At 57.0% G+C, this 15,469-nt stretch overlaps 1 protein-coding gene across 1 annotated transcript; it reads left to right on the forward strand.

The window, feature by feature from the left end:
• The first annotated feature begins 803 nt into the window (after positions 1 to 803).
• P4HTM (prolyl 4-hydroxylase, transmembrane) lies at positions 804 to 15,413 on the forward strand. The gene is made up of 9 exons (XM_081072039.1): positions 804 to 1,266; positions 1,452 to 1,533; positions 9,995 to 10,185; positions 11,061 to 11,157; positions 12,543 to 12,705; positions 13,261 to 13,446; positions 14,078 to 14,168; positions 14,377 to 14,500; positions 14,980 to 15,413. Exons 1-9 carry the CDS (start codon positions 940 to 942, stop codon positions 15,198 to 15,200), a joined length of 1,482 nt encoding a protein of 493 aa, XP_080928165.1. The 5' UTR covers positions 804 to 939; the 3' UTR covers positions 15,201 to 15,413.
• Positions 15,414 to 15,469: the final 56 nt, after the last annotated feature.

Genomic DNA, 15,469 nt, shown 5'->3' on the forward strand with positions numbered 1-15,469 from the left:
CAGGGAGCCCCAAAATGCCCAGGCTCTGGCACTTGACTACTTGTATGTCCTTCCACCTCCATATTTGGCAATAATCTGAGTTAAATCTTCCTCAGAGGTAATGGTATCTCAATTATGGAAAAGTCCCTTTCTCCCTCCCATGTGCCAGACTTGAGGCAAGAAGTTTTTCTGTGCACCCAAACACCTGCTGCATGCCTGCGGGTTACTGTTAGGGATCTGACGTTCCTAGTGCCAGGCTCCTCCAGGAAGCCCTCCCTGACCACCCCAGGCTGGGTCCCACCGTCTCGTCTATGAGCCAGCACATCAGGCAGCTTGTTCCTAAGCCTGGCTCCAGCAGGCCTCCCCGGGAGGTCCTGACCGATCTCAGCGGACCTCTGAGGCCTCATTGGCCTCCTACGTGTAGAAAGCCAATCGGCGAGTGTCACGCGCCGAAAGCCATGGGTCCTACCCCATCCTGTGCGCAGCCACGGCACGCGCAGCGCCCCCAAACCGCCGCAGTATTGAGTCATCCTTTGGCACTGCCTCCGTGCTGCCACCCCACTCCCAGCAGCGAGAATATGCAGACCATGCTTTTCGGGGAGGAGGGAAGTGCGTCTTAACTAAGAAACGGAGAAACTTCCACCGGGATTTCCTTGAACGGTGCTGTTCTTGTTTGCACCCACATTTGGGGGGGTCGGCTTCTGTCCTGGGGGGTGGAGCGCATCTCCGCCTGACGATAACCCAGCTGGGGAAAAGAAACTCCAGCGTGGGTCGAGGTCCGCGGCGCAGAGATGGAGCGCAGCGCGGGCGGCTCCCGGCAGGCGGGCGCAGCATCACCAGGTCCCGTCTCCCAGTGACCGCGGCGCGCGCGGGCTCGGCGGCAGTCGTGGGGACGACGGCGCGGCGCGGCGCGGGCCTCCCTGCAGCCCCTCCCCTGGGCGCGCGCGCGACCTGGGCGCCATGGCGGCGGCGGCGGCGGGCCCGAGGCCTGAGGCCGCGAGTCCGCAGTGGGAGCCGCGGGACCCGGCTGGGGCGGCGGCCGGGCTGGGCGACTGCGAGGACGCTCCGGTGCGGCCGCTCTGCAAGCCCCGCGGCATCTGCTCGCGCGCCTACTTCCTGGTGCTGATGGTGTTCGTGCACCTGTACCTGGGCAACGTGCTGGCGCTGCTGTTCTTCGTACACTACAGCAACGGCGACGAGAGAAGCGACCCCGGGCCCCAGCGCCGCGCCCCGGGCCCGGGGCCCGCGCCAACCCTGGCTCCCCTCACCCGGCTCGAGGGCATCAAGGTGAGGCCCCCCGCCTCGCCGCGCTCCGGGCCCCGGGCGCCCAGCTCCGGCCTCCGGGATGCTCCTGGCGCCTCTCCCCGTCGGCCCGGCGCGCACCCCCCTTCTCGCCCCGACCCGGGCGCCTTCTCCTTCCTCGGGCGTCGCGGCCTGGCACCCGAGCTGCCCACTGTGCCCCTTTCCCTTAGGTGGGGCACGAGCGGAAGGTCCAGCTGGTCGCCGACAGGGATCACTTCATCCGAACTCTCAGCCTCAAGCCGCTGCTCTTCGGTAAGTGCGTTGGGCGCTCTGCGAGGGGCCGGGGGCTGCTGTGCCGTGGCCGCCTTGCGGCTTGTTTTGACCACGTGACTTCTGTTTTGCAAAAAGCTGCTTCCCAGTAGCCGTCCCTGCCCCCCATCTAGAGGTTTCCCAAAGTGAAGTGCCCGCCCCTCCTCCGTAATAGGGTAACAGGGTGACCTTTCCACACTCCCCTCTCTGACCCCAGTTCTCTGCAGAGGATCCTTCCATCAGGGGGCTGGCCAATGTGACCCTGAGGCTAATGTCTAAACAGTTCATTGAAACTGTCTTTGAACACTTTGTCACCATTAATTCTGTCACATTGTAGAATGGGGGAAGGGTGAGAGAGACTGATAACTGGTCCTCGCTGATCTCAGGCCCCTAAAGAGGAATCTCACTCCTAAAGTGGGCCCTGTGGGCTGATAAGAAACAGGTTATCCAACTGTGGATAAACTGGTGCCCCCAAACCGGCCCCACCGGGGCACCAGTCTTTGCTACCAGCACTCTGGATCCTTCTTAGAATGGAGTCTTGTGTTCAGCCATAGTAGGCACAGACTTCCCAGGTGACCTCATTTGGAACCAGCATCATAGCTCACATTTTCTGAGCTCTTGTTATGTGGCAGGCCTTATGTGACGGTTTCATTTCATTCTTACGTCTATGAGGTGGGTGTAGATTCCCCCTCAGACTAGTGGATGAGAGAGCGAGGCACCCAGAGCTGCATTTGCTTGGCCAGGCTCGGACAGCTAATTCAGTGGTGAAGCTAGGAGTAGAACCCAAGCAGCCTGCCTCTAGAGCCTGCACTCTAAAGCCAGCGAGCGTGCTGGCTGTGAAGACTCAGAAGTCCTTCAAAGACCACCAGTGTCAACAAGGTGAGGGCCCCAGACCCATGACCTTGCATACGATAGGTTTGCCGAACTAGCCCTGGGTACCCAGCTTCGGTGACACACTTATCTGCAGAGCCAGGCTGTTCCCGGCTGCTGGAGGATGGAGGGGGTAGGAGGGGACTGGGGATCAAAGCAGAGGATCTGAGTACATGCCACCACCCCTGGAGCAGAGGGCCTTGGTGGGGGATTATGCCTAGACCCGGGAGACTGATTTCACATGCATGCTGCTTGAGGGGAAATAGGTTATGAGGTCAGTCCCATTGTGGGAGGGGCCCTAAAAGGGGGTTGTTGTTGCTGTTATTATTACTAGTGCATAACGTTGAAGTCTGTGCTAAGCACTGCTTTAGGTACTGGGAACACAGCATTGAACAAAATAGGAACACAAAAACAAAAAACACCAGAAGCTGACATTCACACGAGGAGACAGACAATAAATAAACTAATAAATAAATATACATGGTGATTAGGTAGTGATAAGTGATCACAGACAGGTAAGGCAGGATTTCAAGTGGGGTTGAAACTCTTAATAGGGTGGCCAGGTGGCCTCCTTGAGAAAGATATTTGAGCAAAGACCTGTAGGAGCTGTGGGATCACGCCACGTGGCTGTCAGGAAAGGGTGATCCAGGCCAAGAGAACAACACCCCATCACCTCCACACGGCCATGACCAGACACATCTGAGGGGTTTGTGCTTTCTCTCAGCCTTCTTGGGACCTGTATATACTTAATTCCCATGTATGTTAGGTTACGTGAGCCATGAGGCCATAATCCTTCACCCTAACCCCCTAACAGGCAGCTTGTTGTATTAAAGTCCTACAAAACAGAGAAGGAAAAACCCAAAGTTACCCAAGGGTAAATTACAGGAAGCAGAAGAGATTTGTCAAAAGGTAAACTGGTTCTGGGTCAGCCATCAGATGGGTCTCTTTCCGCAAACAAATTAACAAAGGGCACGAATAGGAGAACTGGGCAGCTGCAGCAACAACTTTGTTTGTGGTCCTCATTTCCTCCAGACTCTTACGTTACCTTTGAGTCTGTTGGTGGAAGATGTCCCAGTTTTACCCAGAAAGCCCTGGGGCTTGCTGCTTGGTGAAATGAGGTGAGACGAATGAAGCCAAGGTCAGTGGTTACAACACGTCCAGTTGTGAGAGAGGGAAACCGAAGGGGAGGGATGTCTGGGGTGGGAAGGCAGCTCCTGAAAGCTGTGGTGTTGGATGAATCCACAGAAGGAAGCCTCATCCCAAGAAAGAGCAATGTCTGTCTGTCCTCTGTGCCTGCCTGTCCATCCATCCATTGTCACCCTAAAGAGGCAGGAGGGGCCCTAGGAGAACAGGCCTGCTGTGGGCTCTGCCACCTGTGCCTTGCTGCTCTTGGCTCCAAACCTGTTACCTGCCAGCCTTAGGGGCCCAAAATGCCAGGGCTCAAGTGGTATGCTCAGAACTTACGCTGGGGGCAAAGGAACTGGGCTCTACCCGGGGTGCCTCCATCTCCATGGAAGGGAACCCCGCCACTTCACAGGGAGAGCCCCATGCAACCTCCCCTCTTTTTGGGGTACATTTCCTGTTTGCCACCCTTCTTACTAGAGACATTTAGCAAATGGGACCTGGGCCATAAACTCAGGCACTCCATCCCGAGTTCCTGGGAAATACCTGCTTGACTGTGGTAGGCATTAGCTGAGGACTTGGCTCTATTCAGTTCAGCAGGGAGCTGCTGCAGTTCTGCCATTGTCATCTCTCTGGGAACCCTACCTACTTTCTTTTTTTTGGGGGGGGAAGGGGAACAGGACTTTATTGGGGAACAATGTGTACTTTCAAGACTGTTTTCCAAGTCAAGTTGTCCTTTCAATCTTAGTTGTGGAGGGTGCCGTTCAGCTTCAAGTTGTTGTCCTTTCAGTCTTAGTTGTGGAGGGCGCAGCTCAGCTCCAGGTCCAGTTGCCGTTGCTCGTTGCAGGGGACACACAGCCCACCATCCCTTGGGGGAGTGGAACCGGCAGCCTTGTGGTTGAGAGGATGTGCTCCAGCCAACTGAGCCATCCGGGAGCGCAGCGGCAGCTCAGCTCAAGGTGCTGTGTTCAATTTTAGTTGCAGGGGGCGCTGCCCACCATCCCTTGTGGGACTTGAGGAATGGAACTGGCAACCTTGTGGTTGAGAGCCCACTGGCCCATGTGGGAATCGAACTGGCAGCCTTCGGAGTTAGGAGCATGGAGCTCTAACCGCCTGAGCCACCGGGCCGGCCCCTACTTTCTTTCAAGTGGCTCACTTCTCCCTCCACCCACCCACACTCATTCTGTATTTAAATAGCAGATCAGACCTCATTACTCCCTTCCTTAACAGCCTCCAAGATTTCCCATTTCACTTCTAAGTCTCATTTGAGACCCCCAAACCCTGTCACCTCTCAGACCTCATCCCCTGCCATGCCCTCATGCCCTCCCTGCTGATTCTCTGAACACCAAGCTCATTGCTACCTCAAGGCATTTCTATGTGCTGTTCCCTCCACCAGCAGGCTCAGACCTGGCCCTTCCCACGGAGGAGGCCTTCAGCTCGGCCCGGCCTCTGCTCAGATATCCCCACTGCAGAGTCCTCTTGGCCTCAAACGGGTCTTAAAAAAGAGGTTCACAGGTACTCGGCTGCATCAGCCTTACTGGTTTTCTCTCAGCGCTTAGCATCAATCTTCTGTATTTGTATCATGTGCTCCTCGGCCGCTCAAGGTGAGCTGCATGCGTGGGAGGCCTGATTGGTTCCGGCTGTGTGTCCAGCAGCCAGAGTCCTGTTCACTACTGACAACTATTGGCCAGCGGGAGGGGTTTCCTGGGCACTCAGCCCCTGCCTGCTTGCTCAGAGGCCTGTACCACCATCCTGGGCAGGTGCCCTGATTCACCCTCTTCAAGGGCGGCAGGGGGCACTTCCAGTGGGCCAGCAAAGTTTTAATCCATTTCTTCTTAACTATTTGAGGTAAATGAGTGATGAACGCCAGTACACAACACAATTTATTTTAAAACCATGACTACTTTTTCACAGGATTTCCCAATTCTTTTTCAGCTTAAGAAAAAATTAGACAGCTACTTAAGACCACTGTGCTCTTGACAAACACTGGAGGCCCAGAAGTAGGGCAAGAATTTTAAGGGCGCATGTTAGTTCAGGTTTGTAAGCAGCTTAAAGCACGTTTCTGCATGGACCCCTCCCTACCCCAGTGCTGTTCCACGGGCCTGCTGCTTGGCAGAACTAGACTCAGTAAAGGTCAGGCAGGTATAACTGAGTCTGGGGCTTGACAAGTAGGCCCAGGGTGAGCATAGCCCAAGGCTGTGTGCCTACCCTGAGACTCAGCGTGGGGCTGTGGGTAGTAGATGACATTAAGCCACACTGTCATCCCAGGCCTACGAAGGACGAAAAGGTGGCTTTGCGTGCCCAGCACACACAGCTACCAGGGCACTGGCCTGCCTTTTGTCTAGGCAGAGCGCTACCTGCTCAGAAAGGGGCTCCTAGCTGTGACCATGGAAGTGGGCTTCTGCCCCACTTGAGCCGTTCATGGGTGAGCCTTGGGTCTTTTCTGGACTCTGATCTGCAAATATCCGCGAGGGTAGCAGAAAGAGGGTTTTATGTGTGTCCAGGGGAGCACAGGTTTGCATGGCCACCTCCCTGCCTGTGTTAGCCCCTATTCTGGGCACTGGTGATGGTGCCACCTGCGCACAGCCAGCTGCAGATTTCGGTGACCCGGGGTCCAAGCATAGGCTGTGGTTACCAGCAGCGGGTGGCCCTGCACCTCCCTGCTCAGCCCATAGGTGCCAGCTTGTCCTCCTCACAGGAGGTTGTCCACACATGTGGTATCCAGCTCCAGCCAGCCTCACAGAGTGGGTGCTAGCTCCCCAGGGCGCAGTGGGCCTGCCTTCAGCACCTCTGGCCATGAGTCCAGCTCGAAGTCTGAGGGTCCGGAGGACCACCCATTGCGCCGGGAGAACCTAACCTTCACTGCTGGGTGGGATCAGAGGGACAGGTTGATGAGCCCGGCCTCAGGGAGTACCGCTCCCCCATCCCTTCCATCTGGTGGCCCTCTTGTCTAATACTCTGCTCTTGGAACTGGGGTCCTAGAGAAGGCTGTCCCCCTGGTTGCCACCCTCCTTAGCAGATTTGTTGCTTTAGCAGTATCCCACACTCATTAAAGGAACTCATATTTTAGCGCTAACCCAGGCATAGCATTTGGTTTGTCTTAGCACGAAGCCAGGAGCTGGAATGAAGGCACTCTAAGGTGTGTGGCAGGCCTGCTGGACCCTAGGGGCTCACCAGAGTGGCTGGCACAGATCGTGTCCAGGACCTCCTTGGAGGAGCTGGCTTCTTGCAACTCGCAGTCCCTGCAGCTGGCACGTGGCACTGGGGGGAGGGGCTGAGTGAGGCCCCCACCAGGCTGCTGGTGGGGGAGGTGGGCCATCAGCACAGGTCCCTCCCGCTTCCCCTTTTTCAGAAAGACAGCTGCTGTCGGCTGTCGGCTGTCGGCTGTCGTGGTCCCTTTTCTTCCACCCAAGACCCCATTTATCTGCCCTCCCCACCCCGTGCGGAGTGATTAGAAAGGGTGGGGTCGACGGAGGGGAAAACCAGCCTAGAAGCGCTGCAGAGACTCACATGGGCAGCCGGGGAGGGAGATGGCCGCCACTCAGAGGCCCTGGCCCGAGGGGAAAGATTCCGCAATGCAGGATGGCTGGCCAGGGAGCCCTAGCAGGCCATGATGGGCGCACAGCTGGCCTGCACAACCTCGCACAGGCTGCGGCTCGGCTCGGGTAGATGACTCTGCCAGGAAAGGGGTGGGGTGGGGTGGCAGGGCGCTCAGGACCAGAGTTCCTGGACTCCAGGCTGGACCCTCTGGATATTCGGGCACTGAGGTATGGCGTGTAACTCCGCGGTTGCTGAGCAACACTTGGTCACCTAGCAACAGCCTTGCTTTGTGCTTGCTGGAGTCTCAGCCCTCTGCCCTGCATCCCCACTCCCAGCGCATCTGTCTGTCTATCCCCACGCCTCTTCCCTTAGCCCAGGCTGCTTTCCCCTTTCCAGCACCGCCCTCCCCAGCTCCGGTGGACTTCTAATACCTGGCGGGGTGGGGAGATGTAGGAGGGGCGCTGCACTCCTGTCCTGAAAGACCTGCAGGATACTGCAGTTTCTGGCCTGGGCTGGTGTTGGCAAAAAGTACAGGGGTCCCAGCCTCCAGTTCTGAAAGAACACAGCCTTGCTGCTGCTGGCATGGTCACCCTGAGGCTCTGGGAAGGGCCCTTGCTTTGCAAAGAAGGAAGTGAGGGATCTGTTGATCACCAGATAGGTCAGGCTAGGGAAGAGGAATCAGCCTTGCCATCTCTGGGAGAAAAGGCCACCTAATGAGCAGAGTTTCCAAACATCACTGGAGAGGGACTCCCGGCCCCCCAGCCTAAAGCAGCCTGCCCACTTGCTCTACCTTGATATCAAGAGCCCTTAATGGTTTGTGGGGCCAGACCAAGGGTGTTCACCATGGGTGAACTCCTGCCTGTGTCTCCTTGTCCCATGGGCACCTGCCCCCCTCTGCCGGGAACACCCTGACAAAAAAAATCTTTCCTCGTCCTCCCGCCCCTGTCAGCACCTGGCACTGATGGAGCCCAGCAATGGTTAGTGAAGAGCTGCCGGCACAGGCCCTGGCTGAAGAGAGGCCCCCTTCCCTCACTTGGCAGCCCCTCGACAGGTATGTCGAGGCACACCGGAGCAAAGAAGGAGCAGAGGAAGAGGCGGGCATCAGGATGGCACTCTGACCAGCAGGGGCAGCCAGCTGACTGCTGGGTGACGTCAGGGGCTGTGGCATGGTCCACTTAAGTTGGGGAGCCACATCTCTGTAGCCAATGTTCTGGCACAGCACCATGGCTTGGGGAATGGGCATGCACCGCTTGGGGCCCCAGGGAGGCCCTGCTCCTCCATCACCGCACAGCACCACCAGGGCCAGCAGCAACCATAGCCCTTGAGCTACCACCTGCTTTCTCTGCCTTGGCCTTAATAGGCTGAGGTTGAGGGCTTTATGGGGCTATACCCACACCCCTTGCTCAGCTCCCAGGTGCAAGGACCCACCTGGTTAAGCCCAGCACGCTGGCTCAGGCCATTTGCATTTGATTAGCACATGGCAGGGGCCTGCATATTATCAGCACCTAATAAATTGAAGAAACCTGGGCTTGTGCTTGCTTTTTGTGGCTTTTCTTGTTTGTGTGTTTATTTTTTAAGTTATCAGGAGGCAACTGTTCATTAGCAATTCACTCTAAGTCATAGTCCAGCAGTGCTGCCCCCCAGGGGATGGCTTACACTCTTTTTGGGTTTGCCTGGTTGGGGTGTCAAGCACACCAGAGGTGGGGGCCTTTGTCCTGTTTTCAGGGTCATCACATCTGGGTCACCTACTCGTGGAAGCTGACTCTGGTCGTGAGCTTGGATTTTGGAGTACAACAGCCTGGGTGGCCCTGGGCCAGTGGATAGGAAGGGCGAGTTAATGGGGCCTGGCTTTCTAGGAAGAGTGTAGAGATTAAGGACATGATGTGCTTAGGACAGGACAGTCTGTGCTTCCTAAGTGTGAGCTGCTGTGATTACTATTAAAAACCACTCCAATCCTAGCTGAATGGCCATTTTCCTTCTTCTTGGTGATAACTGCAACTTCATGCTGGAAGTGTAACCCAGAGAAGTGGCAGGCCACTCTGCCATCAGGGGTCCTGGTGGCGGTGTGGTCCTTCCTCTAATCAGTTCCTTTTGTGGGCTTGTTGTGTTCCCCCACCCTTCCCGTCTTCTCTCCCAGAAACAAGGGAATGAAAACGGACTAGGTTCCTGTCCTGGAAGTGCCTGGGGCCACTGAGATGGCGGCTCCCCAAGTGTGAGGCCCACGGTCCAGCTCCACCCAACTGCTTGGGGGCCGGTGTGGGGTCATGCAGCCACTGGGGCCAAGCCCAGGCCTCAATGGCCTTTTCTCAGGGACTTAGAGGCATGGAATAGGTGTTCAGTGTACATTTGTTCCCAAAGCCATCTTGGGGCATCTTCTCAGAGCATCTGCCAAAAACCTGAGTGACCCTCCCACTGACCTCCCAGCACCGGACAACTCAGCCGGTCAGATAATCAGTACCCACCTGTGCAGCCGGATGGAGGGGAAAGACCAGCCTAAGGTGCCAAACATCTTGTACTTTGTGTTTATTTGACTAATGCTGAAAAGTACAAATGAAAGCAAAAGTCAGGCACCATCCCTACACTTCTTGAATATATACCAAATAAGAAGAGGTCAACCCTCCGTGCTTCAGGTCCACCCTCTGGCCTTTGGTCCCACCCCAAGGTGGGTGAGCCCATGCCCAGCGTAGCTCTGGCTTACCTCCCAGGATTCTCCTGGAAAACGTGTGCTCTCAGCATCAGAGAGGCCCCACATCCTAAACACTGGCCAACCTTTGCAGGGCAACTCAGAGTCTAGAGCAGATGTAAAGGGGTGTGTGTCCTAACCTGGTGACTACCGGGGCCGGGAGTACCTCAGGAACCCTGCAGAGTGGAAGCTACCGGGTGTATCCATGCCCTGGCCCCTACTTCGCCTCACTTACCTCCTCTCTGGCAGAAATCCCTGGCTTCCTGAGTGACGCGGAGTGTCGGCTCATCATCCACCTGGCACAGATGAAGGGGTTACAGCGCAGCCAGATTCTGCCCACTGAAGAGTACGAGGAGGCAATGGGCACAATGCAGGTCAGCCAGCTGGACCTCTTCCAGCTGCTGGACCAGAACCGTGATGGTCGCCTGCAGCTCCGCGAGGTTGGGATCCTAGGGCCTGGAGTAGGCATAGCGGGGGTGAGGAGGATGTGGGTGGGGAGTACCCAGAATTATCTTTCTGGTGGCCAGATCACTTGTCATGCTCAGGCTTGGCCCCAACAGTCAGATGACACCTCATACCAGCTTGGGCACGCCCAGGCCCACGGTCCCCTTCATTCCCCGGGGCGTTCCTTGCTGCCCCAGGAATCCCAGAGGCTAACAGAAGAATCTGCCTGGGAGTGATGGCATTTATTACCACAGTTCCTGGGTGTTGTGCCATCTGTGTCTGGATTCCTGGCTGCCATAGGTGGGAGCCCCATGGAACTGTTCATGGTGGATGGGGTGGCACCTCTGAGGTGGAATCTGCATCTCTCTCTCGACATGCCTCTTACACCCAGGCTTCTGAGAGAGGTCTTGGCGAGGTGTGGGGTCCCTTGTCTATATCGAGTGCCCCACTGAGCCCGGTCTTCCCAAGGGGCCTGGTGCTCATGCCCTGGCCAGGCTACCCCCGTTGCCTGTTTGCTCTTCACACCCAGGCCTTGGCCTCCCATAGCTCACCTGGGGTATCTGAGCGAGACACAGGCCTGGCCTTCACTGTGTCCTCCAACGAGTTGACAGTGCTCCCCATGGAAGCCCTAGTCCCAGCAGGGCTGGTTGTGGCCATGGCTCTCAGGGCTCTTGGCTGTCTTCCTGGTCTCCTCCCCAGATGCTGCCTGACCTCGCCACCTACCCCTACTTCAGCTCAGGCTTGTCCTGTGCCCTCGCCCATGCCCTGTCACCTGAAACCTTAGCCCCACAGCAAGAACTGGTAGCTGCCTGTACTCCGATGGCTCTCCATCATTGGGGCCACCCCACTGAGGGACCATCTTGTGCTTTAGGTCCTGGCCCAGACTCGCCTGGGAAATGGACGGTGGATGACTCCAGAGAACATTCAGGAGATGTACACCGCGATCAAGGCCGACCCTGATGGTGATGGTGAGCGCATACCTCGCCATAGTTCTGCTCCTGGGAGCCTCCTGTCCCCATAGCCAGGTAGCCTCTATGCCCAGCTTCTAGAGTAGCCATAGGCAAGGAGTTGAGGAAATAGGCAGGAGGCAGGCCTTCCCATTCTCCTTAGTGACAGTCTAGAGGGCGGTTTTTGGAGACTCTTTTGATCTCATCAGGCAGAGTCTGGGGTACAGGAGGTAGAGTTGCTGGCTGGCAGAGGGCATAGTGGGAGAGCGAGAGCAAAGGGACAGATTGAACTTGGCTGTTCACCTGCTCCATCTGCCTCTCTCCAACCAGGCACAGGGTCCGCCCTAGCAGACACTGTCTCTGGTCTGACCAAGGTTTCCCTTGCCTTCCTCTTGCCCACCTGGAGTCATTCTAACTGCTGGGTGTGGGTGTGGGCAGGGGAGCTCTCGTGCAAGTGCCCCCCACCTTTGACAATAACTCTCAGGAGGTTTCTGAGGTGTAGTCACCTCTGTCATGCCCAAGTTCTTGACCAAGTTAGGAAGATACAACAGTCAAATAGGACTTGGAAGAATGGCCTTGTGGCTGGTGAACCCAGAGTGAAAAATCTGCCCGAGACCTGTGACTAGAGCGGCATCATGCTGCTGTATTTCCCTATGTACAGAACTGGTGACAGGCTCAAAGCCCGTGAGTGTCCCCCACTCTCAGAGAAATCTGGACAAAAGAGTAGAAGGTGTCTCCCTTGGGTTAGCCCGGATAATATGGAGCAAAGATATCAGCTCCTGTTCCAGAACCCCAAGAGGGTGGAGCCCCTGCTTTGTGGGTTGGGAAGGAATAGAGGGAGAGTGTTCTCACTGAGGAGCGTGGCTTTCTTTGCTGAGGTAATCTGGTAACCCAGCAGGCAGGACTGAACAGGTATGTTTCACTCAGGATGGGACCTGAGTCGTGAAGACTTCTGGGGCCCAGCCCTAGGCTATACAGTGTAGTGTGGAAGGCCCTGGACAAAAGCTGGCACTAACTGCTCTCTTTCTTCACCCTCTACAGGACCAAGGGTGGTCACCATGCTCTGTAGAGCCAGGCTGGAGGGGCAGGGGCAGTGCATGGCCTAGGGTCCTGGTCATGTAGCTCAAACTTCCTTTGGAGACCCTGCTCTGGCCAATCTAATAGGAGTTGGGCTTCTTCTGGCTGGGGGCCACTTCAGGGCTTAAAGTGAGGAAATGAACTTCTCTGGGTCTTCCTGTAGGGCCTGATGTGACAGAAGCCAGGTTCGTCTGACCCAGGAGTCCAGGTTGGGGGACAGGTGCACATGGCCCCCCAGTGCCTGAGGCCAGGGTAGGTAGGAAGGTGCAGCCTGCCACTGGCCTCCCCGCATGGGCCTGGTGGGCACTGATGGTGGGTGCTCCGTGCAGGAGTGCTGAGCCTGCAGGAGTTCTCCAACATGGACCTTCGGGACTTCCACAAGTACATGAGGAGACACAAGGCAGAGTCCAGCGAGCTGGTGAGGAACAGCCACCACACGTGGCTCTACCAGGGGGAAGGTGCCCATCACGTCATGCGCGCCATCCGCCAGAGGTGAGCACCCGATGCTGTCCTCCCGGTGCAGCGGGGGAGACCATGCAGGGCGTCCACAGAAGGCCTTGGCTGGGTGGAGAGGACAGAATTGATTAGCTAACTCAGGATGAAGTTCCACGTGTTAGACCAGGATTGGGACCCATTGAAAGACAGGCAATTAACAAAGGCAAATGAACCCTAACTGTGGGCAAACAGTATACGGTTGGGATTAGACATAGACTGAATGTCTGTTTTCTGCTAATTAGAGACATGACCTCTTATCTCTGTCTACAGGAGCCCCTGCTTCTGAGCATCCAGGGGTTTTAGATAACCTCCTTCCTGGGGGAGTGTCCCCCACCCAATTTAGTGGAAATCTCCTCTCTCCCACCCGGTGGGTGTCTCTAACATCCAGGGAGAAGGGCTCATTAAGAGTAACCTCTTCCTGCTCCTATAGGGCCAGACTGGGGTGGCTTAAGGGGCTCCCAGGGGAGGTGGGCAGGGGCAGAGCTTGTGGCCAGCTTCTTCAGGGTGCCACCTTGCGTGGAGATGCCCAGCTGAATGCCTGCTGCCCACCAGGGTGCTGCGCCTCACCCGCCTGTCACCTGAGATCGTGGAGCTCAGCGAGCCCCTGCAGGTGGTGCGGTACGGAGAGGGAGGCCACTACCATGCCCATGTGGACAGCGGGCCTGTGTACCCAGAGACCATCTGCTCCCACACCAAGCTAGTAGCCAATGAATCTGTACCCTTCGAGACTTCCTGCCGGCAAGTACCTCCCACCGGGGGGCTACCTTCAACTCTCAGACCAGGCACCCCCATGACACAGTCACAGCCCTGCCCTGTGGGCATGTCCCTTGGCATGGGATACTCCTACCTCTGCCCCCCAGGTGGTTTACCAAGTGTCAGGAAAGGGGGTGGCCATCTTGTCTCAGCGGCCAGACCCCAGCTCTTTCTTCCCCCTTCTTGGGGATTGATCCTGCTTTCACTGCCGGAGGCCTCAGTTTCTTCCTTTGAAGCTGTGTCCTCCTCCCCTGCCAAGGCATGGAGGCAGGTCTCTCCTCTGTATGTGGCAGCTGTGACTCAGCTCCTTCTCATCGCAGCCAGCTCTTCTCCATGATCTTGCTGCTTCTGCTAGCCTACCTTCCCCAGCGGGCCCATGTAATTTAATTAAGTGCACCTGTGATATCTGCCACGAAAAACACTGTGACACACAGGAAGAGACCAGGCTTGTGGGAAGAACGGGCTAGGGATATCTTGGCACTGACCTGCCCTGTGGTCACTGATCTCAGCCTGCCCCTCGGCCTTTGGGAACCTGGGCAGCTTATCCTGCCTACAGATAAAGCCCCTGGGAGCAGCTCCTGCTGGGGACATGCTCAATGGCCCCCCTGCCTTACAGCTACATGACAGTGCTGTTTTATTTGAACAACGTCACCGGTGGGGGAGAGACTGTCTTCCCTGTAGCAGACAACAGGACCTATGATGAAATGGTGAGCCAACCGGACTGTTACTTGGGTGGGATGGCAGGGCCTTGGGCAAACATGGTACATTCATTCCCCTCCAGATCTGGAATGAGGGCCCCGGTGGTCCCCTGGGCACATCTGACTCATTTCCCTCTGGCTACCTTTGGCTATCTGGCCTTGGCTGCTGGCCAAACAATGGGGACAGCTTGAAACCCCACCACCCTGCTGCCCACAGAGCCTGATTCAGGATGATGTTGACCTCCGTGACACTCGGAGACACTGTGAAAAAGGGAACCTGCGTGTCAAGCCCCGGCAGGGCACAGCAGTCTTCTGGTACAACTACCTGCCGGACGGGCAAGGTGAGAGCCTGTGGCCAGGCCAGGGTTGCCCTGAGGGAAGCTTTCCTTTAGCCAGCCGGGACTGCCACCCTGGTGAGCTGTTCCTGGCTGCCCTACAAATGGTTTTCTGCCCCTAATGCCTCCCCAAAACCATTCTCAGTGGCTTCAGTGGCCTGTACCTGTGTAGTCTCCTGGGTTATCTGGACCCCTGATTCCCTGATGCCCCAGCCTTCCCACCTCACCAACCAAGGCTGGGAAGGGCTCTGGACGGGCCTGGCAAGAAAGCTGGTTTCAGAGGGCCAGCAGTGTTGACAAGGCATTAGTTGGCGAGAGATGCTGAGCCCCCAGGGTGGCCTTGGGACCAGAAGTTTGCCACGGAAGATGTGCACAGCTGGGCCTACCCTGACTGTGTCCTTGGGCGGTATGAGGCCAAGCTCAAACCAGACCAGCCTAGCGGTCCTCTGGTCCCCTCCCTTGCTCACACCATCCTCCTCTCCTAGGTTGGGTGGGCGATGTGGACGACTACTCGCTGCACGGGGGCTGCTTGGTCACGCGTGGCACTAAGTGGATTGCCAACAACTGGATCAATGTGGACCCCAGCCGGGCGCGGCAGGCGCTGTTCCAACAAGAGATGGCGCGCCTGGCCCGCGAAGGTGGCGCGGACTCGCAGCCAGAGTGGACCCTGGACCGGGCCTACCGCGATGCGCGCGTGGAGCTCTGAGGGAAGGGTCAGCCCTGGCCTCCAGCCGCAGGTCGCCTGCCACCCGAGGTCGGGGGACCCTGCAGTTCCGCTGTCCAGCTGTAGGCCGAAAGCCTGGCCGATGTCTTGCCCCATCCCCGCCTCCAGCCGCGATTAGGGCACAATTCCTGTATTCGTGTTATTTATTGTGTACAGACCCATGCTGCCCAGTCAAATAAAACCACACAGCTTTGAGCCTTGGGCTGAAAAGGTGAGGTCTGCGGAAGGTGGAGTGGGCGGGGGGATTGGGC

The sequence above is a fragment of the Rhinolophus hipposideros genome (genome assembly GCF_964194185.1).
Source record: "Rhinolophus hipposideros genome assembly, chromosome: 14".
NCBI classification, from domain to species: Eukaryota; Metazoa; Chordata; class Mammalia; order Chiroptera; family Rhinolophidae; genus Rhinolophus; species Rhinolophus hipposideros.